Source organism: Rhinoderma darwinii, chromosome 1 (assembly GCF_050947455.1).
Source record: "Rhinoderma darwinii isolate aRhiDar2 chromosome 1, aRhiDar2.hap1, whole genome shotgun sequence".
NCBI lineage: Eukaryota > Metazoa > Chordata > Amphibia > Anura > Rhinodermatidae > Rhinoderma > Rhinoderma darwinii.
In genome coordinates, this window is record NC_134687.1 from 607,270,248 (window position 1) to 607,295,919 (window position 25,672).

At 43.3% G+C, this 25,672-nt stretch overlaps 1 protein-coding gene across 2 annotated transcripts in view; it reads left to right on the forward strand.

The window, feature by feature from the left end:
* The window catches only part of CCBE1 (collagen and calcium binding EGF domains 1), a 324,484-nt gene that overhangs the window by 219,672 nt on the left and 79,140 nt on the right, over positions 1-25,672 (forward strand). For both annotated transcript variants that reach the window (XM_075841021.1, XM_075841012.1), the window contains exon 3: positions 21,786-21,838. In XM_075841021.1, the coding sequence (XP_075697136.1) occupies positions 21,786-21,838 (53 nt within the window). The remainder of the gene's footprint in view (positions 1-21,785; positions 21,839-25,672) is intronic.

Here is a 25,672-nt window from a genome sequence, read left to right on the forward strand (position 1 = left end):
CAAGTTTGTTTAGAAGATGGGGTAGAGGTGGGGAGGGTGCTGGAAAAGCGAGAAAACAACAAGACAAGTTGTGGCTGGAATAAGTCGTCACAGTGGTCTGGGCCAGATGGAAAAAAAAGGGAAAGTTAACGACTCTAATGAGAGAAAACATCACCTGTGAGTGAATAGATATAAATGTGCTGTAATCACTTGTATCGTCTGCAGAGCTCCTGTGAATAACTGACATCTACCACTATATGGTCACTATATGGTGGTAATATTGGTCTTTGTATAGTATCGTTTTTATTCAGTAACAGTACGGGGGTATTATTCAGTCACTATATGTTGGTAATACTGGTCTTTGTATAGTGGTATTATTCAGTAACAGTATGGGGGTATTATTCAGTCACTATGTGTTTATGGTGTGGCTGTATTATTCAGTAACAGTACGAGTGTATTATTCAGTCACTATGTGGTTATGGTGTGGCTGTATTATTCAGTAACAGTATGAGTGTATTATTCAGTCACTATGCGGTTATGGTGTGGCAGTGTTATTCAGTAACAGTATGGGAGTATTATTCAGTCATTATGTGGTTATAGTGTGGCAGTATTATTCAGTAACAGTATGGGGGAATTATTCAGTCACTATGTGATTATGATGTGGGGGTATTATTCAGTAACAGTACGGGGGTATTATTCAGTCACGCTGTGGTTATGGTGTGGCAGTATTATTCAGTAACAGTATAGGGGTATTAGTCAGTCGCTATGTGGTTATGGTGCGGCGGTATTATTCAGTAACAGTACGGGGGTATTATTCAATCACGATGTGGTTATGGTGTGGCAGTATTATTCAGTAACAGTATAGGGGTATTAGTCAGTCGCTATGTGGTTATGATGCGGCGGTATTATTCAATAACAGTACAGGGGTATTATTCAGTCACGATGTGGTTATGGTGTGGCAGTATTATTCAGTAACAGTATAGGGGTATTAGTCAGTCGCTATGTGGTTATGGTGTGGAGGTATTATTAAGTCACTATGTGATTATGGTGTGGGGGTATTATTCAGTAACGGTATGGAAGTATTATTCAGTAACAGTATGGGGATATTAGTCAGTCACTATGTGGTTATGGTGTGGAGGTATTATTCAGTAACAGTGTGGGGGTATTAGTCAGTCACTATGTGGTTATGGTGTGGAGGTATTATTCAGTAACAGTATGGGGGTATTAGTCAGTCACTGTGCGGCTATGGTGTGGTGGTATTATTCAGTAACAGTATGGAGGTATTATTCAGTAACAGTATGGGCTTATTAGTCAGTCACTATGTGGTTATGGTGTGGTGGTATTATTCAGTAACAGTATGGGAGTATTATACTGTCACTATGCGGTTATGGTGTGGTGGTATTATTCAGTAACCGTATGGGAGTATTATACCGTCACTATGTGGTTATGGTGTGGTGGTATTATTCAGTAACAGTATGGGGTATTATTCAGTCACTGTGGTTATGGTGTGGTGGTATTATTCAGTAACAGTATGGGGGTATTATTCAGTCAGTACGTGGTTGTGGTGTGGCTGTATTATTCAGTAACAGTATGGGGGTATTATTCAGTCACTATGTGGTTATGGTACGGCGGTATTATTCAGTAACAGTATGGGGGAATTATTCTGTCTATGTGGTTATGGTGTGGAGGTATTATTCAGTAACAGTATAGGGGTATTATTCAGTCACTATGTGACTGAATTTTTCATCTGGTATACTGGTATGATATAATAACTGTATATGTATATAGATAATTTTTATGCTTTGGGGCTTGTAACACTCCTGGACACGCTAGAAATCAGTGATTCAGTTCCCTGCACATCGCCTTCTGAATTTACTGCATTATTGATAAAGTAAGGCTTCATTCACATCTGTGTCGGGGTTCCATTGATGGCTTCCGTCAGACGTTTCTGTCAGGGGAACCCATGAATGCAAACTATACGAAAACCATAGCTTCCGTTTGCATTACCATTGATTACAATGGTAATGTTTCCATTGCACATGGTTTCCATTTGTCTCCATTCCATAAGGTTTCGTTTTTTTTTTACAGAATCAATAGCGCAGTCGTTTCCGTTTGGTTTGGGTTCATGGGTTCCCACTGACAGAATGGTCTGACAGAAGCCATCAATGGAACCCAGAAGCTGATGTGAACAGGCCCTAATTTAGCATTTGGGGCCCCGCTTTTAACCTTACTCATGGCCACACTTTGTCTAAATCCGGCCCTCGAGCAAGTGCAATAAGTAACTGAGACTGGTGTCACTATATTGGGGGCACTGGAGAATGTGAAATAAGGGGAATGCAAAACATTTGTAGCAGTGGTCTCTGTGCTGCTAGGACATGCTACATATGTCCATGGCCCGCTGGTGGATCACATAACTCCTTCAACAAAAGTAGATCCCATACGGAAAAAGTGTGGCCACTTCTGCTCTACGTCCATGTTTCTTCATTGCCTCTCCTGTAGACATTAACCGATAGTGTTTATGTTCTTTTTGATACAATAATGTCCAAAAAGTTGTTTTTTTTTAGTCTATGAACATTTTTCTGGTTAACTAGTCGTTTCCTAACTTCTAACTTTTGTCTGGAACTAATGCAAAGTCTTTTTTGTCTCCAAGCCATTTCTATTTCTGGAAACATAATATTTTATGAACAATTCCAAAATTCTGCTTATTTAGTCTGACAGCATTTCGGTCTTGAGTTTACGTTACATTTTTCCTGTTTTTGAGGTCTAATTGTGTGGCAGAGATGAAGCAATAAAAATTGTTGGCATTTCAAGGTCACTGGGACAGAGGCCATCAAGACTGGTGGCTTTCTTGGTTGTTAAGGTCATACTATTTCACATCACTTAAGATTCCTGTCCATCCATCCTGTTGCTAGAAGACATTTTATGTTCAAAGAATTAAATTACGTCAGCTCCAGATGATATGATGTTATGCACAGAAGAAGAATGAACGTTTGGGAGACTTGTATTGGTTCCAACATATGTATTTGTATTGTGGATGCCAAAAGCAAACCATGATCAAACATCAGCAGTTGGCATTTGTAGACTCTGCTTAGTATACACTATATAAAACAATCTCAAACGTCTATCTACACTATATGGCCAAAAGTATGTGGACACCCATCCTAACAATTGAGTTCAAGTGTTTAAGACACACCCATTGCCAACAGGTGCGTAACATCAAGCACACAGCCGTACAATCTCCATAGACAATTAGTAGTATGGGTCATACTGAAGAGCTCAGTGACTTGGAACATGCCACTGTCATAGAATGTCACATATCTTAAAAATTTCTGATTTAGATCACCTGTTAGTGCTATTATTGTAAAGTGGAAAAGTCTAGGAGTAACAACGGCTCAGCCACAGACCACGCAAACTCACAGAGAGGGGCTTCCGAGTGCTAAAACACATGGAGTGTAAAAATTGCATATCCTCTGTTGTATGACTTACTACAGAGATCAAAACTGCAACTGTAAGTAACAACACCCCCAAAACTGGGAGTCTGGAGCTTAAAGAAATGGGTTTCCATAGTTGCTGTACACAAGCCTAAGATCACCATGCACAATGCCAAGCTTCGCCCGGAGTGGTGTAAAGCACACCGCCACTGGGGCAGCGTGGTCTCTGGAGTGATAAATCCCGGCTCACTATCTGGCAGTCTGATGGAGGAACCTGGTTTTAGCAAATACCAGAAGAACACTACCTATCGGAATACTTAGTAACCGCTGTAACATTTGGTGGAGGAGGGGTAAAGGTCTGGGGCTGTGTTTCAGGGTTTGGCCCCTTATTTCCAGTGAAGTGTAATGTTCATACTAGTGGATATAAAGACATATTACACAACTGCAGCTTCCAACTTTGTGGTAACAGTTTGGGGTTCGGCCATTTCCAGACAATATGACTGTGCCCCAGTGCACACCGAGAGCTCCATAAAGACATGGGGTGAGTTTGGTGTTGTAGAACTTGACCAAACATCTTTGGGATGAACTAGAATGGTGATTGGGCGCCAAACCTTCTCACCCAACATCAGTGTCTGACCTCACAAATGCTAGATGAATGGACAAATATTCCCGCAGACATACTCCAAAATCTTGTGGAAAATCTTCTCAGAGGAGTGGAAACTGTTATTGCCGCAAAAGGAGGCCCAGCCATATTAACACCCATGGTTTTAGAATGAAATGTCCAACAAGAACATATAGGCATGATGGTAAGATGTCCACATACTTTTGGCCAGATTATCTATCTATCTATCTAATTATCTATCTATCTATCTATCTATCTATCTATCTATCTATCTATCTATCTATCTATCTATCTATCTATCTATCTATCTCTTTTAATAAAACTCTATTTCACTTGTCAGAGCAGAATTTTGTGCTCCAGAGCTGCTTTCCCTACTGTAACAGAGGCAAGAAAGTGATGCACCTCTGTACACAGACACCTCCTTGCTCGTTCATGCCCCCACCCCCATGTCTTCTTTACCTTCTTGGGTTAGTACACAAAAGAAAGGCAGTGGCAACCGCGGCACTGACAACCCACATACCCCCTGGAAGCTAGAAATGCAAACCCCTCAGATTTCTACTTATTCAATAGAGGTTATAGTATAGTGAAAAACAAAAATATTGAAAAAAGACATGAATTGTTAACTAATTAATAACAAAAATGCTATAAATATATAGAAGAGATATAAAAGATCCAAGATCCCAGTATTTGTGGTAAAACTTCCCAGACAGACTTTCATATGGAGTGAAATCTCTCTGCCTTGACCTATTGTCTTTAGTCCTGCGGAGGCCTCATTATCAATCACAGTGCTATGGTCTAAGGTCACATATTATGAAACAGGCCGGGAAAGCTTTTTTTTTATTATCATCAAAGACATATCACCTGCCGGAGGGTGGCTTTATTTCACTTTATTGAGACGTAATTTCAACCAGATGTTACTAATGGATCCGTAAATCCAAATGTATGTCATAGAGTAATATATATGTACAAAGTCATGTTCAGGAGAAGGAATTCATACTATTTACTGTACGGTAAGTAATCTGCTACTAATGGAAAATGTTTGATGGTCTTGGATGCAGAGCAATCGGGCAAAGCAGACTGTGTATTAGGTGCTCCCGTATAATGGAGCGCACAGCTAGACTGCATATATAAAAGATCAGGGGGCTGGGAATAGATCTTAAATGGGTTCTCTGTCAGGAGAGAAAACAGATTCCCTTTAAGGGTCATTAGGGCTTTTTATCTATGTCTTGTGATTGACAGTTGTTGATGGTTATTCCAGCAATCTTCAATGCTTATTCACCTATATACAGATATTTATATATTTCTATACATAAAATACTGTGCAAAAGTTTTAGGCAGTCGTGGAAAAATGCTGCAGAGTAAGCATGCTTTCAAAAATAGAAGTGTTAATGTTTTTTTTTATCATTTAACAAAATTCAAAGTGAATGAACAGAAGAGAAATCTAAATCAATATTTGGTGTGACCACCCTTTGCCTTTAAAACAGCATCAATTGTTCTAGGTACACTTGCACACAGTTTTGGAAGGAACTCGGCAGGGAGGTTGTTCCAAACATCTTGGAGAACTGACCACAGATCTTCTGTGGATGAAGGCTTCCTCATATGCTTCTGTCACTTCATGTAATCACAGAGAGAATCGATGATGTTGAGATCAGGGCTCTGTGGGGTCACATCATTAATTCCAGGGCTCCCCATTCTTCTTTACGGTGAAGATAGTTCTTAATGACATACATGGCTGTATGTTTGGGGGTCATTGTCCTGCAGCAGAATAATTTTGGAGCCAATCAGACGGATCCCTGATTGTATTGCATGTTGGATAAGCATCTGCCTGTATTTCTCAGCATTGAGGACACCATTACTCCTGACCAAATCCCCAACTCCATTTGCTGAAGTGCAGCCCCAAACTTGCAAGAAACCTCCACCATGCTTCACTGTTGCATGCAGCCACTCATTATTGTACCTCTCTCCAGCCCTTCAGTGAACAATCTGCCTTCTGTTACAGCCCAAAATGTCACATTTTGACTCATCAGCCCAGAGCAACTGCTGCTATTTTTCTGCACCCCAGTTCCTATGTTTTCATGCATAGTTGAGTCGCCTTGTTCCCATGTCGAAGGAATGGCTTTTTGGAAATTCTTCCATGAAGACCACTTCTGCCCAGACTTATCTGAACAGTTGATGGATGTACCTGGGTCCCACTGGTTTCTACAAGTTCTGAGCTGATGGCACTGCTGGACATCTTCAGATTTCGAAGGGAAGTAAGCATGATGTGTTTTTGATCTGCTGCAATAAGATTCTGTGGCCGACCACTGCGTCTTCGGTCCTCAACGCTGCATCTACAAAATCTATGACTTTGTGCAAACGTACCTAGAAGAATTGATGCTGTTTTGAATGCAAAGGGTGGTCACACCAAATATTGATTTGATTTAGATTTCTCTTCTGTTCACTATTAACAGAACTAGCATTTTACACGCCGAAATACGCTTGGAATTATGCAGTGTGAACATAGCCTAAGGCTGCCTATGACATGCCATATATGTCTTATAGGTGGGGGTCTCAGCGCTGTGTAGTAGAAGCAAGGGTAGTGCTCTTCATTATAATCTTCACCTAGAACCTGGCTGTTTCTATAATTCCCTGTAGACTTTAATGGAGAATGACCGGAACATCAGCGGCCGACTCTTCTCTGTTTGTCCTCTCTTGTTCTGCCATTCTCAAAGGTACAATGTGGACATAAGACTCCTGTTTTCCCAATAGGTGGGGTCCAAGCACTGAGACCCCTACCTATCAGACATTTACTGGTCTGCCTTAGGGATATGCTGTTAATGTCTGTCATCAGAATATCCCTTTTTAAGGTTCTTTTTGCAAAATATATTTTTTCATTCATGTCCATGTGATTTAATAGCTTATCATTTACACATTATCTGAAAAATGTTACGAACTTAGCACCGAAAGGCAACCATTAACAAAATCTAGTACAGTGGTCAATCAAATATGCAATTAGGAATAAGACTGATCATTTAATTCTCAGCCATGACTAAGGACGAGGAGTTCGTCTGAAACGCGTAGGCTATATACCTATCTTCTTCTATTGCATCCACCCTATCCTCTGTGGGAATGAGACTCCCTGTTTTTATGTCTACTTATTCAATAAAATTGGAACAAGATTCCATTTTAACATACCTCTGAATAACCCTCTTTTTGCGCTGGATCTCACCTACTTCCTTGTTGAATTGTAGTAAATGTATGAATGCAAATCTAATAATCGGCTCCAAATAGAAAAAAAACACAATTCTGGTCAAAAGTGGGGACTGTCTCGCCAGAATAGGGACAATTGTTATGTATGTGATTGTTAAGGAACACTGCCTGGCACATAGTAAAGCTGAGGAAGGAGTGGTCTACAAGGTCGACTCCAGTTGTATGTGTACCCTTGTGTAACAGTTCAAAGTAAGCCCCTTGTCCACCCTCAGCTTGATAAGTATAGAGCATGTTTACCCAGATTACCATGGGGTCTCCAAACCCAGTGAGCCCTGGAATCTTCCGAGGTATGCCAGGTGCTGACGTCAGCCCTGGGCACCAATTAACAATGACTAGAATCATGTGCCAAGAAGGGTGTCATCTATTTGCTCAAAGCAGTTTTTATTATTGTGTATATGAAGAGTTACATTATGCCCATAGTTTGAGTTTATCATACTTTTATTTACATTGTTTGTGATCCTTTATTTTTGGAAGTTTTTGGTTTTTAATTCCGCACTGTAAATAATTTGATACATAAACTCGCTGGATTTTATTCGTTTTTGTTTAGAATTTCAGTCCATTGTTTTTGTTTTTTCCTTATTTTTACATCCCTCCCCTCAAGGACAAAAATAGAATAACCTGAATTAACAACATGAGGTTTAAATTTAAGGACAGATTGGGATCACTTAAAAGTATGTTATGATTCTGAGCATTCATTTTCAGCATGTATTGACTGGAATACTAAAAAAAATAATTTACGATCTACTTTAAAGGAATTTTCTGAACCCTCCAAAAACATTTGTAAATAACTCCGAATGTAAAGAAAAATTCTAAAATCCTTACCTTTTAAATTCAGCTACATTAACTAAACTTTGCGGGTCAACTGCTTTCCATTGTCAGCCATTTTAGCACTTATTAACTTTACCTCCATACCACCCAGAAATGCCCACTTTGGATCTTTTTACATCAGCCCACCTCCCTGTAAGATACTGGGAGGCTTTGGAGGTATGTCGCTGGACCATCAGTCATCACACTCCAATGACAGGAGTCGACTGGGGACCCTGGACATATATAAAAGTTAAATATAGTTAAAAAATTTACCATTTAAATTGACCTGCAGGAGTTTTTATTAGTTGACAAACTCTGATGAAACAAAACACTGAGATTAGGGTTATAAATTAGGAATTAAAAATATATTCCTGATAAGAGTCATCCGATATATCTCTAAATCACATACTGATACAGATGTTTTTCTTGTTCAGAATATTTTTCCTATGAATTTCTCCACCAAACATTGTTAAAATTGTCAATAGAAACATTTCTAGAGAAAACTTTTTGTTGAATGATTCGTACATCCAACCCCTTTCAATATGCCCTATAAAGGCATACAGTATGGATGTAGAGGGGACCCGCTCTATAAACCACAGCGGAGAGCTGCTCTCACTCTGGAAGACTTGGTAAAGTGTGGGAGAAAATGTAGTACCCGAAGGGGAGAACATAGAAACTTAATGCAGCTGTTGTTCTAGGTCGGATTCGACTCTGATACTCCAGTTCTGCAAGGCAATAATGCTAACCACTGAGCCACCATGTATTGCATTTGAATGGATGTCATGTAATAATACATTTCTCCTGTAGTGGCCGCTATAGGGAATGTGTGGCTGCCCACAGATGTAAACTCCCCCGAGCAGTATTAGCTGATTGGTTGAGGTTTCAGCTGCCTATAAACCACAGCAATCAACTGATCACCAGCGGGTCTTCAATTAAAGAAGAGGTTGTCTTGATGGGACAGCCCCTTTAAACCTTTAGTTTGCTGCTCTTTGTCCACATGAGTTTCTATTAGGTTTATGTGACTTTCCTCATATTACATACCTTTCAACTGAACCAATTATATTCTGCCTATGCTGCCTGACTTTACTCCTTGTGTTTTAACATCACAAAAAGTGCACAATGCAGAACTTTAAATATGTCTTCTTGGATCATATGCACTTCATTGCCAATTCCATAATATCATAGGATGCTGGAAAATGTAAGAGTGGCTTTGCATTTATCTGCAGAATAAATTAATGGTGCTCAGTGCAGTAGCTCCTACTTTTGATGCCCCCCCATGATGTATCATATAGTGCCCCAATAATACAATGATATAGTGTACAAGTAGTCATACCACACAGTTCCCAAATAAGATTACCGTAGAATGCCTCAGTAACACTTCCAGGCAGTTGCAATGACCAAACTATAGACTAGGCAATTGGAACCAATACAGCTGCCGTCCTATAGGTTTGGGCACAAAGTGTGGAATTGGGTGTGCATATTCCGAATGCGCAGGACATTAGCGCTAGTGGTAGCCCTGTCAGGAATGTCGAATGATGTACCCTGTAGGCCGGCCATGGGTGCATGTATTTATACATTTTGGAAAAGCATTACCCACTTATAACATTTTAGAAACAGTATTAAAAAATAACCATCTCTTTACGCTCTCTTTTTTGCAACTTTTTGTGGGGATAAATTGAAAAATCTGTTTAAAACAGGTGCACATAAAGTACATGAAGTCATCGTAAATCTAGGAAAGTCTTGGGTGCCTCTTCTCCGTGATTTCGATGTGTCTTTAAGTTTTTGAGTATTTCTAGCATTTGGAGATTGACTTCAGCAGCGAGGTATTCCAGCTCAAGTCTCGTTTCTTGGCTGAGACTCAAATAGAGAAATATGAAAGTTTAACAGGTTAGTCCGAAGTCAATATTTAAGTTTACTTTATGAAGTTGAGCTAAGTAAGGCCTCAGGTTTGGAGCACATCACAAGTGAGCAGTAGGGACCTTCAGTCTACACAGATGTCTTCTACTCTGAAAGCTTCTGAACGTGTCCTGGCAGGTTGTGTGGCTTTTTGGCTCGACTTCACCATGTGGGTGTCACCTGCGCAGCAGACGTTTATGTGGGAAGTGATTTAGTTGGTTTATATTCCAATGAAAGGCTCTCTGGGCTCAGTCAGTAATACAAATCAGATCTTAGAATGAGTGAAAGGTTCAGATATGAGAAAGTAACACTGGATACAACACTTTTTATCTTCTCAGTATAGTAATCTTTTTCCATTATGTTCAAATGTGACTCCATCCTGTGAGCGATCCGTATGACATTTAGTCTGTGATAAGACCTTGGTCTTTAATTTCAGGGCTAAGGACAGGTGAGCACATACGTAAAGAAAAGCAGAAACACATAAAATTGATCAAAATAGGGCCTTTTCTTTTTCACTGCCATGGTAGTACAAAATAGACCAATACTTGTTTGCACCCATGTTCCCATGCCTTGTAGAAGAAGATGACAAGATCCTTGGCCACTTCCTTCCTACCTTGTATGCTAGCTTCCATTGCAGCTCCTCTGAAAGTGTAAGGCCTAAGCCTGTTTTCACCGACCATAGAGAAGGGTATAAGGGACAATCTGAACTAACGTAGATCATCCTGCCCATGGGACCATAATAGTCACCAGGGTTGTATCTATACTATGTATGTATAGGGGTTATACTAGTGCCACTGCTGTCTGTCGCTCATTACACTGTTTACCTGTTTCTTGTAGAATTATATTCATGACTCTCCTACAGGTCTACAAAGCTGTCAGCAATACTGCACCGTCATACATCCCCTTCCTCTCGGTTTACCAACCCACTCGTGCTTTTCACTCAGCCAATGACCTACAACTGTTATCCTCCTTTATTACATCCTATTCTTTCCTTCTGCAGGACTTCTCCCGTGCTGCACCCATTCTGTGGAACTCACTGCCCCGGACTACAGACTTGCTCCAACATTTAAAGTGCACCTTAAAAATGTATTACTGCAAGGAGACCTATGTCACATAACCAAAGTCCTTGGCTCATACACAACATGATCACAGATATATACACACCTTCCTGCCCTCATCTACTTCCTCTTGATACATCACTCTTTACTTTATATCCATGCTGGCTCAGACAATGCCTGGGTAACAGGTTCATGCAGTTTTTATTTTATATTTCTGTTGCCAACACAAGGGGCTGGTCCCTAGGCAAAATTAGCATCAGGTACCTAATGTGTCATTTCTACTATTGTCAACTCTAACAGAGAACTCCTTCCTTTTAGTCTAATTTTTTAGATGCTTTGATTACCGTATTTTTCAGACTATAAGACGCAGTTTTTAGCAAGAATAAATCTTGCTAAAAAGTCCTTGCGTCTTATAGTCAGCAGTCAAGAGATCCGGCAGCGCCGGGCCCACAGACTGCTTCTTAACCCCTTTCCGACCCATGATGTGCCGGCACATCATCGAGCGGGAAGGGGATCATGTTTGGAGCAGAGCGGGCTCACGCGCTGAGCCCGCTCCATACACTGCAGGTGTCAGCTGTGTTTGACAGCTGACCCGCTGCTCTAATGGCCAGGAACAGCGTTGGCGCTGTTCCTGGCCGTTTAACTAGTTAAATGCAGCGGTCAATAGCGACCGCAGCATTTATAGGGGTCTTCCCATGAAGAACATTTATGACATATCCACAGGATGTCAGATAGATGTGGGTCCCACCTCTGGGACCCACATCTATCTCTGGAACGGGCCCCTATACCCCGTTCTATCTTGCCCAGCTCCGCTGTCTCCCGGCCACTTCCTGGTTAGGTGGTCGAGAGTTACGGAAACAGCATAGCACTACGAGCAACGCTGTTTCCGGAACTCGGTAGCTACGAAAACAGCGTACATGGTCGAGTTACGGAAACAGTGTAACTCGCTGAGCTACGCTGTTTCCGTAACTCCCATAGAACTGAATAGTAGTTATGGAAACAGTGTAGCTCGCATGCTACGCTGCTTCTGTAACTGTCATTCACTACTATGGGAGTTACGGAAACAGCGTAACTCAGCGAGCTACGCTCTTTCCGTAACTCATCCGTGTATTGTACCAGCGATCTAGGGGAACTAATAGAATTTGTAAAAAAAGGAGTGTAAAAAACTATTAAAAGTTAAAACAAACAAAAACCTTTTCCCATTTTTCCCCAAGCACAATGTAAAAATAAAACACAATAAAAAAAATTGGTATCGCTGCGTCCGTAAAAGTTCGAAACTATTACAATATAGCATGGTGAACGCCGTAAAAATAAATAAATTGAAGACCCCAGAATTGATGATTTTTGGTCACCATGACGCTAAAAAGAATGAAATAAAAAATGATAAAAAAATCATATGTACCAAAAAATGGTGCTAATAAAAACTACAGCTCGTCCCGAAAAAAAAAAGCCCTACACCGCTTAAACGATGAAAAAATATAAAAGTTATGGCTCTCAGAATGAGGTGAAACCGAACAAATTATTTTTTTTAAACAATTGTTTTTTCTTTGTAAAAGTAGTCAAATATGATTTTTTTTCCTATTTTCTGTTGTCTAAAACCTGGGTGCGTCTTATAGTCCAAAAAATATGGTACTTGTTTTTTACTTCCCCAATTGTGAAGCTCTGCAGAATATGTTGGCGCTGTGTAAAAATTCTGTTTATTGTGGGCAGCACGGTAGCCTTGCAGCACTGAGGTCCTGGGTTCAAATCTTGAGGCACTAAATCAAATAGAGAAAGTGCCTGGGACTGTATGTGATAGGGGGATGGAAGGGGGGAAAAAAAAGTGCGGGAAAAAATCAGGAGCAGGGATTGGTGGGACAAGGGGATAGAGGAGGGGTTAGGAGCAGATAAATAGTTGAGGTCAAGGGCAGTTCACTATCTTACCTGCTGGAGCTGCAAACGTCAGACGTCTGGTCCTGTGAGAGATCTTCCTCTGCGGTCCAGGGCGTTTTCCGGAGTACAGATGGCGGATGAGCTGATGAGGCAGGTGGCACAGCGGGTTGCCACGGAGGGTACAGGCTGGCTGGAGGTGTTCCTGGCAGGGGATCGCAGGCAAGAGGTGTTACCTGCGGCGGTCGTCGGTGTCAGCAGCGGTGGAGTCCCGTCGGCGTCGGCAGTTAGAGGTAGGCCGCGCCGGGTTTCTCCGCCTCCTCCCCGTTTGAGCCCCAGTCCACCTTCAGCCACCCAGAGGCGGGCCGGCACCGTTCGCTCTTCAGGAGCGGGACGGAGGCGCCGTCGCCTGCTCTCCCCTTCACCCGGTCCCGACGTCGTGCCACCCACTCCCCTGGCTGGGGGAGCTTCTGCAGTTCTCCCCATCCGGGCTGCAGGCAGTGCAAGGCCGCAAGCAGCCGCAGAAGCCGGGGCCGTGATTAGTGCACCGCTGGTTCTTCTTCCCGGCCCGACAGCTTTTTCCCTCTCACAGCAGGCCGTGGTTGAGAGGGGAGCTGGAGGGGGCGGTCTCAGGAGAGCAGAGACGCAGGCCTCAGGCACCAGCAGGTTAGGTGTGCAGTTGCTGCCACCTGCTGGTGGTTCTGAAAATGACACAGAGCTGGGGAGAGAGCTGGTGAGTGGCCTGTTTTTACCAGGCACAGGCACTGTGAATGAGAGGAGTGCGCTGGGTGGATTGTCGTGCGGTAGCAGTGATCTGTTGCCGTGCAGGCAGTCTGCGGAGCAACGGATTTGCCAGTTTCTCTTTCTGAGTTTTCTCTTCCAGGTGCGGTGTCGGCGAGACGCAGACGGCGAAGGAGACGGCATGGAAGAGGACATCGTCGTGGTGGTCACGGGCGTCCACGCCATCAGGTTGAGAGACGTCGCCGTTCCCGGAGTAGGAGTGTGTCTTCCAGTACAGCATCTTCTTCGCCGTCCCAGTCGTCGTCGGGAGCTAGTACACCCAGCCGCACGGGAAGGAGATACACGAGGAGTCATCGGCGGGAGCACAGGGATCGTCATTCGTCTTCGCTGGTTCCAGTTCCAGAAGTCGCCTCAGCCTGTCCACCTGGTGGGGATCTGTCTGTGGTTCCGGTATCTGGGAGAGTTGATGCACCCTCGGAAGTGACGAGGACGCCCTTCTCCGGTGAGTCTCCATGTGGGAACGCATGGCTACCTAAGGGTGATTTATCTGCTATTGATTTAGTTTCGGCATTAAAAAGCTTGTTGGATGGTTTGGGTACAAAAGGCGGAGCTTCGGTTCCGTTGGTTTTGCCAGGGGGGGCTCAGCCTCCGCCTGAGCGGGCGGCCAGTATGTCTGGCTTGGCATTCCGTGATTCGCTGTTTTGTGGTGTTGCTCCTTTAGGTACTCACCTGTCTGCTGAGATCAAGGACAAGATATGGGCACATGACTTTGTGGATGTTTGGTCCTTGGTGTCAGTCGATCATGTGACGATAGATAAGGAGCGTGTTTTCGAAAGAGGTTCGGAGAAAAAGGTAAAAGTCGCGAAAACTTTTGGCAATTGGCTCCAGGGTTTTTCTACCTTGGCTCATGTCATCTGTCAACGTTTTCCGGAAAAAGGGGCCGAGCTGTTTGTGTATGTAGACACTATATTCAGTGCCCACAAATTGCACGGAGGTGCAGCTTGGTGGAGATATGACGAGGAATTTCGCCGTCGGTTGGCGATGACGCCTGACATTGGTTGGGCGTCGAAGGCGACGGATGTGTGGTTACAGCTAATTTTGGCTCAAAAGCAGGCTCGGCCCTTTCAGGCAGGAGTCGCAGTTTCGGGTTCAGCACCCGGGATTGCGGCGCAGCGCCCAACAGGAGCATGTTGGCTCTACAATGAGGGACATTGCAGGTTCTATTCTTCCTGCAAGTTTCGTCATGAGTGCTCCATCTGCGGGGGTGCCCATTCCGCGCTTCGCTGTTTCCGACGGGCAAAACAACCTTCCAAGGTGTGTCCTGCCGGTGCAGCGGAGAACTCCGGTGAGCGCTCTCGCGATGGAACCGTGGCTCGCCAGGTATCCCAAGAGACAGGAAGCAGACTTGTTAGGTCGGGGCTTCAGTGAAGGTTTTTTCATTCCGCATGTTTTTTCTTCGGTTTTGATGTTGTCAGATAATTTAAAATCGGTGAAAGAAAACATGTGTTTGGCACGGGAAAAAGTGCTGAATGAGGTGTCTTTAGGCAGGATGGCGGGCCCCTTTGGGGAGCCACCTTATACGAATTTACGGGTTTCTCCTCTTGGCTTGGTCCCCAAAAAGGAACCGGGGAAGTTTAGGTTGATTCATCACCTTTCCTTCCCTCGTGGGGATTCGGTCAACGATGGGATTTCCAGAGATGAGGCTGCAGTGTCTTACACGTCTTTTGATGTGGCTGTGCGGTTGGTACGGGAGGCAGGCGTAGGTGCCTTGCTTGCTAAATCGGACATAGAGTCAGCTTTTCGTTTGTTGCCTGTGGATCCTGCCTGTTTCCATTTGTTGGGATGTCGGTTAGATGAGCAGTTTTTTGTAGACATGTGTTTGCCTATGGGTTGTGCCATCTCATGTTACTATTTTGAAGTTTTTGGTTCCTTTCTGGAATGGACGGTTCGTTTCAAGACAGGTATTTCTTCAGCCATTCATTATCTAGACGACTTTTTATTTGTAGGTCCAAGTGATTCAGGAATATGTGGTTATTTGCTGAAAACCTTTCGAGTTTTAATGTCCGAATTTGGTGTCCCGATAGCAGAAGAGAAGACGGTTGGTCCGGCTACGATTTTGTCGTTTCTGGGTATTGAAATTGATACGCAAGAGATGGTTTTCAAATTACCTGACGACAAGCTTGCGCGTCTGCTTTGTACCATTGACGAATTTGTTTTATCAAAAAAGGTTACCCTGAAGCATCTTCAGTCACTGTTAGGGTTGCTGGTTTTTGCTTGCAGGATCGTTCCCATGGGTCGCGTTTTCTCTAGACGCCTATCATTGGCGACTAGGGGTATTTCGCGCTCAAATCATTTCATTCGTGTCACTAGGCAAATGAAAGATGATTTGCGCGTGTGGCAGACTTTTTTGCGATCTTTTAATGGTAGGGCGATTTGTCAGTCGGAGGAGGTTTCCAGTTTTGAGTTACAGCTGTTTACGGATGCTGCTGGCAGTGTCGGTTGCGGTGCGGTTTTTGGAGCGGAGTGGTGTTTTGCACGTTGGCCTGTGGGCTGGAGTAGTATGGGTCTGACATTGAATTTGACACTTTTAGAACTCTTTCCCATTGTGGTTGCAGTGGAGTTGTGGGGTTCAAAGATGTTGAATAGTCGCATACGTTTTTGGACGGACAATATGGCAGTGGTGCAGGCTGTTAACAATTTGTCTTCTGGATCATTGCCGGTTTTGGCGTTACTTAGGCATCTAGTTCTACGTTGCATGCAATGTAACATTTGGTTTCGGGCTACACATGTGCCGGGTGTTGAGAATAAAATCGCAGATGCCTTATCTCGTTTGCAGATGGGGGTTTTTCGGGAGCTTCACCCGGGAGCACGGCTGGAAGGGGAGCGTTGCCCGAATCACTTATGGGCCCTGGTCGAGGGGAACTTGCCCGGCTAGTTCAAGGTTCTGTGGTACCAGGTACATGGCGGAGCCATAATAAGTTTTGGGCGGAGTGGTTGGAATTATCTGGCGGGGTTTTTCCTACAAATGATGAGCGGCATTATGAGGTCACGTTGGAGTATTTGTCTCGGATGCGTACTAATGGTTCTTCGGTGTACACGGTTTCAAAAGGTTTGACTGGTATTGCGTTTATGTTGAAGTTGTGGGTTGTTCCGGCTGTTTGCTTTGATCCTTATGAGTCTGTTTTGCTGCGTACTGCTTTTTCTTTGGCCTTTTTCGCAGCATTGCGGGTGAGCGAATTGGTGTCACCGAGCGCAAAGCGGTTTGGGGGTCTTCTGTTTGCGGATGTTTTATTGGAGGAAAAAGTGGTCTGGGTATGTGTGAGACGGTCCAAGACTGATCAGATCGGCGTTGGTGTTTGGTTGTGTGTGAATTCATTGGGTGGTGAATTCTGTCCAGTTCGTTTGGTGCGTGAGTTTTTGTCTTTTCGAGCTGATGGGGTTCCTTTCTTGGTACATTCTAATTCTTTGCCGCTTACTCGATTTCAATTTGGAGCCGTTCTTAAGTCTTGTTTGGAGCATTTGGGCGTTGATCCTCCTGAGTTTGGGACTCATTCGTTTAGAATAGGGGCAGCCACGGAGGCTAATGCTTTAGGTATGGGGGAGGAAGATATTAAACGTCTGGGTAGGTGGAGTTCAACTTGTTATAGGTCCTATGTGCGTCCGGATCTGGTGTTGTTTTGATTTTCCTTGTCATTTCAGAACATCGGCCGGAAGTATGGATAGTTGGCCATTCTTTTATTTTCTGGGCAGCTCGTCGGGCTGAATATCGGCCTTTAGGCCTCAGTCTTGGGGTGTCATCGGCCGAGGTGCACTGGAAAGGTATCAGAGGGCTGAGGTGGGTTCAGCTGTTGCCGTTAATAGTTGAAGTTAGTCGGGAATGCCGTGGTCCAATTGTTCTCGTTATACATGTTGGGGGAAATGATTTGGGAAATGTAAAATTGTCGGAGTTGTTGTCCCTTATCAAGGCTGATTTAGGTCATTTCAAACAGCTTTTTTCTGATTGTGTGATTGTCTGGTCTGAGGTGATTGCATTAACTCATTGGCGAGGAGCTAGAAGTGCTGTGGCCATCGAGCGGTCAAGACGGCTGTTGAATGTTCGTATTTCCAGGTTTGTTCGTTCCATTGGGGGGGTAGCAATTCGTCATTTGATGTTGGAAGGTGACAATGGGGACTTATTGTTATCTGACGGCGTTCATTTAAATGACATTGGGATCGACATCATGCTGTCGGGTCTGCAAGATGGAGTGGAGGCTGGTTTGGCATTGTGTGGTGGGGGTGGTCGGAGTACCGCGTAGGTGTTCGCGGTATCCTCCTTGGCGGAGATAGGCTCTAAAGAGTAAAATCCGGAGAAGAACCTACATGCGCGCCGCTTCACAGTGGGCGGCATCACAGGAGATGTGAATAAATTAAGTGGTTACTTCAGGGCCATGTGATACAAAAATGTTTGGTTGTGTTAAATAAAGCTGTGGCCATTCCCACATTCTCCAAGAAACAGGTTTCGTTGCTTTATTTGTTTATTAAATGGGGTAATGATGCATCAGCGACACTTAATATGGGGATAACATTAGTACATGCAGTCTTGAGGCACTAAATCAAATAGAGAAAGTGCCTGGGACTGTATGTGATAGGGGGATGGAAGGGGGGAAAAAAAAGTGCGGGAAAAAATCAGGAGCAGGGATTGGTGGGACAAGGGGATAGAGGAGGGGTTAGGAGCAGATAAATAGTTGAGGTCAAGGGCAGTTCACCATCTTACCTGCTGGAGCTGCAAACGTCCCTCCCGCCCTCCCTCTTTGGGAAAAGTTGGGTGTGTAGTTATGGTGTTTTCTCTGTCTTTTAATTTCTTTGCTTTTCTTTGCCATGTCTCTTATGGCTCGTCAGTTGCTTTCTTTTTCTTTGCGTAGGCGTGTTTCTGTGGTTTTTCTTTGTTTTTCAGATGTCACAGCAGGCGGAGATAGGCTCTGAAGAGTAAAATCCGGAGAAGAAACTACATGCGCGCCGCTTCACAGTGGGCGGCATCACAGGAGATGTGAATAAATTAAGTGGTTACTTCAGGGCCATGTGATACAAAAATGTTTGGTTGTGTTAAATAAAGCTGTGGCCATTCCCACATTCTCCAAGAAACAGGTTTCGTTGCTTTATTGGTTTATTAAATGGGGTAATGATGCATCAGCGACACTTAATATGGGGATAACATTAGTACATGCAGTCTAACCATGGACAACATCTGCATGACATTTATATGTTCTATCCATGGGTTTCCTTTCACAATTAATTGGCTTCCTATAAAATTGTGTGTGTCTGAGATGAAAAAAATAATAATTTTGAAGCGCTATTGGTTATAGGGAATGATGTGAGTGATTATAATCTCTGTACAGCACTGCAGATTATGTTGGCACTGATATAGATGTATGAGGGTGTTTTTCTATTTCTTCTGTTCCATTCGTCTTATCCTAGATATGATCTGGTTCTACATGGAAATGGCAGCTGTAGACTGGCCTGAAGTTCTAAGAAACGTTATGAAACGCTGATCTAGGCATCCAGAATATCTTCTCTGCTAAACTTATAAAATAAATGCGTGAAGGATTTGTAACAGGCTCTGGAGAGGCCAACGCTGGAATCTTTGATCATCTGGAATAAAAGCTTCAGGGGTTGTAAAAATAACCGAAAGCTGTTTTTCTTTAATGTGCCTCTGTCACATTAAGCCCTAAACATGCTGTCTCCTCCACAAGTGTTTCATTTACCCCGATGATAAGAGAATTGGACTTATCGTACTGTTACCTTAGCTCAGCGCTCTGCATTCCAATATGTTTCGTGTTTGGCCTGGCCATGGGGATCCTTGTCAGCTGTTGCTCCTCATAGTTATGCGTCTTGGGACCAGATGGACCTTCTCATGTATTAGAATATAACCGAACAATCCAGAGGATGATATCTCAGCAGAGATTCAACAACATTTCCAAGCAACCTGCCTGGACAAACATTTCATAATGAATATTCATAGTCATGTAGTCAAAAAAAGCCGGAAACATGTTCAATATCAAAAAGTTATATTCTCTACAAAGAAACAAAAATGTGCAGAATTGTAAATACCGTCCAGCGTTTCCCATCGTCTACGTATTAGTTACTGTGTTGGTTTTGTTTGTGTATGGGTTCCTTCACATGGGCGTATTTTCGAGAAAGGCTCCGAGCCCGTGCTGGGACCCACTCAGGCCAAAGATATTGCCATATAAAAGAGCAGCTGAAGATATAGCAGAGCCAAACTTCTCATTTATATCTCTAATGCTGCATCATTTGTGATAACACATAATGATATCAACATACCATCTCAGCTCTGCTATATTAACTTCTATATTCAAGTCAGGGGGTGGTCGGTGTGACTAGTAATCAGGGGACCCGATAGCCAAGGCCATATTTATTGTCAGTGCTATAATGTAGGCAAATACCCTAAATTAGCATTTTACATTAGATGGCATTACTATCTGCAGTAGCCCCATAGAAAGTGAATGGAGCCGTGGCCGAGTATGCGCAGCACCACTCCATTAATATGGGGACAGCCAGGTAAGGCCTTTTTCAGGATTGGTGGTGGTCCCAGCGGTCAAACCCCCACCAATCAGATATTTCTCACCTATTGTGTGGATAGGTGATAAAAATCGATTATGGGAAAACTCCTTTAAAGAGTAGCTACACTTTTGTCAAACTTTTGGATCGGTGGGTGTGCGGGTGCTGAGACCCTCAGCGTTGCTGAAATGAAGGTGCAGAAGTGCTGAGCGCTTTGCTTCTTCGGCTGTGATCGTTGCTCCCTGTCAAGCTTCATTCACATCTGCACCAGGGTCCCGTTCTGACGTTCCGTCTGAGTTTTCCGTCAGAACGGGACCCTACAGACACAAACGGAAACCATAGGTTTCCGTTTCCATCACCGTTGGTTTCAATGGTCACGGATCCGGTGCAAATGGTTTCCGTTTGTCTCCATTGTGCCAGGGTTCTGTAGTTTTGACGGAATCAATACCGTGGTCTACTACGCTATTGATTCTGTCATAAGAACGGAACTCTTGCACAAAGGAGACAAACGGAAACCATTGGCACCGGATCTGTAACCATTGAAATCAACGGTGATGGAAACGGAAACCTATGGTTTCCGTTTGTGTCAGTCAGGGCTCCATACCAATGGAAAACTCAGATGGAATGTTGAAACGGGACCCTGGCGCGGATGTGAATGAAGCCGACATTCTTTCAGCGTTGCCCTTCCATTGAGGGGTTCTGTCGGAGGTTTCCATCAGGTTAACCTCTCAACGGAAAGGCAAATGGAAACCTTAGCTTCCGTTTCCCTCACCATTGATCTCAATGGTGGCAGAAACGTTGTTAATGGTTTCCGTTGGTCACCGTTGTGACAGGGTTCGGTTGCTTTGACGGAACCAATAGCGCAGTAGACTGTAGACCATTAACAACGTTTCCGGGAAACGGAAGCTAAGGTTTCTGTCTGATTTTCCGTTGAGGGGTTAACCTGGCGGAAACCTCCGACGGAGCCCCTCAACTGAAGGGCAACGCTGATGTAAACAGGCCCTAAGCAGTCTTCAGCCTGACGACAAGCGCAGATCACAGCCGAAGGAGTAAAGCGCTCAGCTGAGCGCTTCTGCACCTTTATTTTAGCAGCGGTGGGGGTCTCAGCACCAGGCCCCCACCGATCTAAACTTTTGATATGTCTCTATGACATATCAAATGTTTGATGAAAGTGTAGTTCCTATTTAAATCGTCCTCTTCTGACGAGTTGTTAAAGGGGTATTCGCATCTAAGACATTTATGGAGTTATAACATAGGGACCAATGCCCACCTCCAGAATAGTGGACATCTGACCCCATCCCGCCTGGGGAGGCAGCCACCACATCCAGGCGGCGAATGAATGGAGAGGTGGCCATGGCTCTATCCATCCCTATGGGAGTTACGAAAACATCCAAGCTGACCTTGGTTTTGGGGACCCACATCTATCAGACATTTATGGCCTGTGGATACGCCATAAATGTTTCAGTTGGAAATACCCCTTTAAAGACTCTCTTCAACTATTCTGTGGCTGATGTGTGTGGTATTGAACACTATTGGCGATTGTATTATATTTACAAAGTTATATTTTCTGTTTTGCAGAAAAAAATGCTGCAAAGGATTTAAGTTCGTCCTTGGACAATGTATTCCAGAGGGTAAGAAACATTTATACTGTTTTATAATTTTTGCAATTTATGTGGGATTTTTGTCTGACATTACATATTTGTCCATTGCATCTTGTAGACCCTAGCCCATACTGAACCTGCAAGGGATTGTCCCACAATTAAACATTACATTTCTCTGGATTAGGCAAAACATATCAGTTTTCCAATTGGAACCGTGTAAAAAACAATGCTACTGTATGTAGCTATTACTCCTACATTATAGTTGTGGCGGCCCCTGGCGTTATTTTCATTTTCTCTGAGAACGTCCAAGAAGCTGTTCCTCGTGGGCCATTTCTTATTAGCTGCCTGCACAATGACAAGAATTACTCCGCCGCCCGAGTATAAGAGGATCCGGGAGATGAAACTGAGCTACTGGGCATGTGTGACCACCGGCACTGGACACATTGACCCACATTTATGAAAGGTGGCATCATTTTAGCCAACGTCTAATTTACAGCTAGACTACTTTATTGACATTTGCTGCGACAATTTTATTTAAAAAATAGCATTTTAAAAATCAGTTTAAATCCTGGACAAGCAGTAAAGCACGCTCCCACTTTTCACTCCACTTTTAGGAACTGACGGGCTGGCTTCCTTTAAAGATGGAGATATCTTCATGAGACAATGACCAGATTTGTATTTTTCTAGTATACTTTGGGGGGAATTTTTTAAGACTGACTTGAAATGTGCCAAATTTAACCCATCTTTGTGTGTCCGGGGCGCCAGAAATGCAAATCTGCATATATTTGTGCTATAATTTATACCAATTTCTGGCATAAATTATAGTGAGTGTGTCAGACTGAAGGTTACCCTGCCCCCTCTGCCCTCTTTTCTTTCCACTTCACAAGTAGTGAGAGGAGTAAAAAGTGGCAAATGTTTGCCCATACATGGCACCAAAATTTGCGACTTTTTAACTCCACAGGTGGCATCAAACTTTTAAGAAATTTTCACTTTGTGTTTCAATTCATCACCATTTTAACGTTTTCAGGTTTTTGTCACTGAATTGAAACATTCTTGTGTACAGCTAGAAGCTCAAAACTTCCAGTGCAGACCGTAGGATACGGTCCCACATTGCGGCGTCCCTATCGGTGTCCATGCTCACTTGCTTTGGCCATTGGCCACACAACTTTTCCATGTATTAACGGCAAATTCGTGCGTTCATTTACCACCCCGCGTATAGGCGAGGTTTTGGCTGCCACTTCTTGGAACTATACCCTAATACTTCCTACAATTGTATGCAGTTTAGACAATGTGTCAAACACAGCAGCATTGCACATCTTTCTCCTGTCCTGAAGGTTTGCTGCAATGTATCAGCGTAGGTAAAAACAATCGAACTGAGATGCAAAGTATAACAAGAAAATCTGTTTAACAAAGTGATTGGAAACTTTTTTTTTCCTTGGTTTTCCTTGGCCCTATACCACACTACACCCCGGTGATTATAAGTAATGATCCTTTCTTAGCCTCCCTCTAAGCTTGACATGGAATTTTCTGTACAGTGAAACCTTGTAATCTGATTATCTAAATAACGGCATTTCTTTAACAACTTGATTTCCAGGTTCCTCCACTCCGAGAAGTCAGCATTAAATATTAACTGTAATACATCCTATTAGACCATTTCCTCCAAAATGTAAGAAACGTCTATGAGCCGCTCTGGTTTATCAAGAAATTTTGTTTCAACATTTCTTAGGTATATCTGTATCCGGGAAAGCTGGGTGACAAACCAATATGGCTGCCGTTACAGCTAAGACAGACTGTTGTCACCCAACTTTCCTAGACTCCTGAATGACATAGTTAATGCAGAGAAGGAGTGCCGGAAAACTGTATGAGCTCCATCATGGCACCTACTTTGGGTGTCACCCAGCTTTTCAAGACTCCTGAAAGGCACAGTTTCTTAGATTTACAGCGACATATCCCCTTCACTATAGCGACTGTCACTTTAATTGTCACCCAGCTTTATCAGAAAAAGAAATACAAAATAAAATTGACAGAACAGGATAACTCAATGGCTTGTATTTACAATGGATTTTGGATGAGATTAGAAATAACATGGCTGCTTTCTTCCAAAAACAGCGCCACCCCTGTCCACGGGTTGTGAGTGGTATTGCAGCTCAGCTCCATGCACGTCAATACTAGACACAACCTGCGAGCAGGTATGGTACTGTTTCTGGAAAAAAGCTGCCTTGCTTTCTAATCCTGGACAGCCTCCTTTATGGGGACTGAGCTGCAATACCACTCACAGCCTATAGACCAGAGTGGCGCTGTTTTTGCAAGAAAGCAGCAATGTTCTTGCTACAGTGTAATTTGTTCTTTCTACAAGACATGAGAAGCAAATAGTTCAATTAAATTGTAATCTATCAATCCATTTATTCAGAATATAAACCGACCTAGGTCATTCCTGGCAAAACCGTATTCTGATGAACCCCTATAGAATGCTTAATGTCCATCTGGCTGCCAATGGTATTGTTCCATGGTCTCAGGCTAAAGGCTTCACGCTCTAAGTAGTCTCCCAGGTCGCCCGGGGCTTAGCAGCGAGATGAAGGTGTTAAAATGTTCCCCGTGTATTGTACCTCGGATTAGTGGATCTTTGGCATCTCATCCCCAGCTGAGTCATAACTAACATATTAAAATCCATTGCCAGCTTACATTAAACTCCCCAAAGTGTCAAGTAGTAGATCATATGAAACATAACTGCTAGAATCGCTTCACTTGGCATCCGAATGAATTGCTAAAAATCAAGTCTTGCCTCTCTCACTTACTCCCTGCGATGACAAGTCCTTCACCGTATGCTCCCCCTGCCCGGATCCTGCGGCCTGCCATGTGTTTCACCCCTAAAGCAGGTTGCTGAGTTTCACAGACTTGGGAAAATAAATTGAAAACGTATTGTTTGGTTTTCTTAGACTCTTTATTTAAGACTGAAAATATTTTTCCAGCGAGCGAAAACCCGAGTTGAAAATTTCGTTCACATGAAAAGTTGATTTTAAGATCCCGGGTCCCAGTAGGTGGTTTAGTGTAACTAAAGCAATTCTTAACCCAGCGAGAGAAAACATATGTGAAGGGGCCGAGCACTGCAAATATCAAATTCACCGTATCCAACTACTTATTTGTATACTGTAGGTGAAAAATTATGTGATGATTATTTTATAATATATTGCAACTTTATAGGGGTCAGAGCCCGTTTTTTTTTTTTTGTTTTTTTTTTTGTTACAGCGCTCCAAATCACCTGTTTCTCTTCACAAAGCCATAGAGCTTTGTAAAATTCTGATTACCTTCAGCCACCACTAGGGGGAGCTCCTTGCAAAACATATGTCTATCATTCTCATTGAACTAAATGACAGTATGCAGTGAGCTACCCCTAGTGGTGGTTATAGGCAGATATAATTTTATCATTTAACTATATGGCTGGGAATCATAGATACGTATATGGGGTTTCCAGAGAGAGAAAATTGATGGGCCGTCAATATCCAAACTTTTGGCACCCCCACCGATCAGCTGTTTTGAAGGGGCCGGTTTGTAGCGGTGGTTTACAGTATTGCAGCCTTCTCCCATTCCCATTTTAAAAATTGGGCATGAAAAATTTACTGTCATTTACGCCAGAGAACTTGTGTAAATTATAGCACAAATCTACACCAGCTCCCGAGAGACAGATTCCACTTTCTGGTGCACGGGTGGCACACCTTTACCCAGCATTTTTAAGACTGGCAGCACCAGTGAGGCTATGTTCACACGCTAAAGTAAAAATGTCTGTAAAATACGCAGCTGTTTTCAAGAGAAAACAGCCTCTGATTTTCAGCCGTTTTTAAAGCATCAAACGTTTTTTGAAGACGT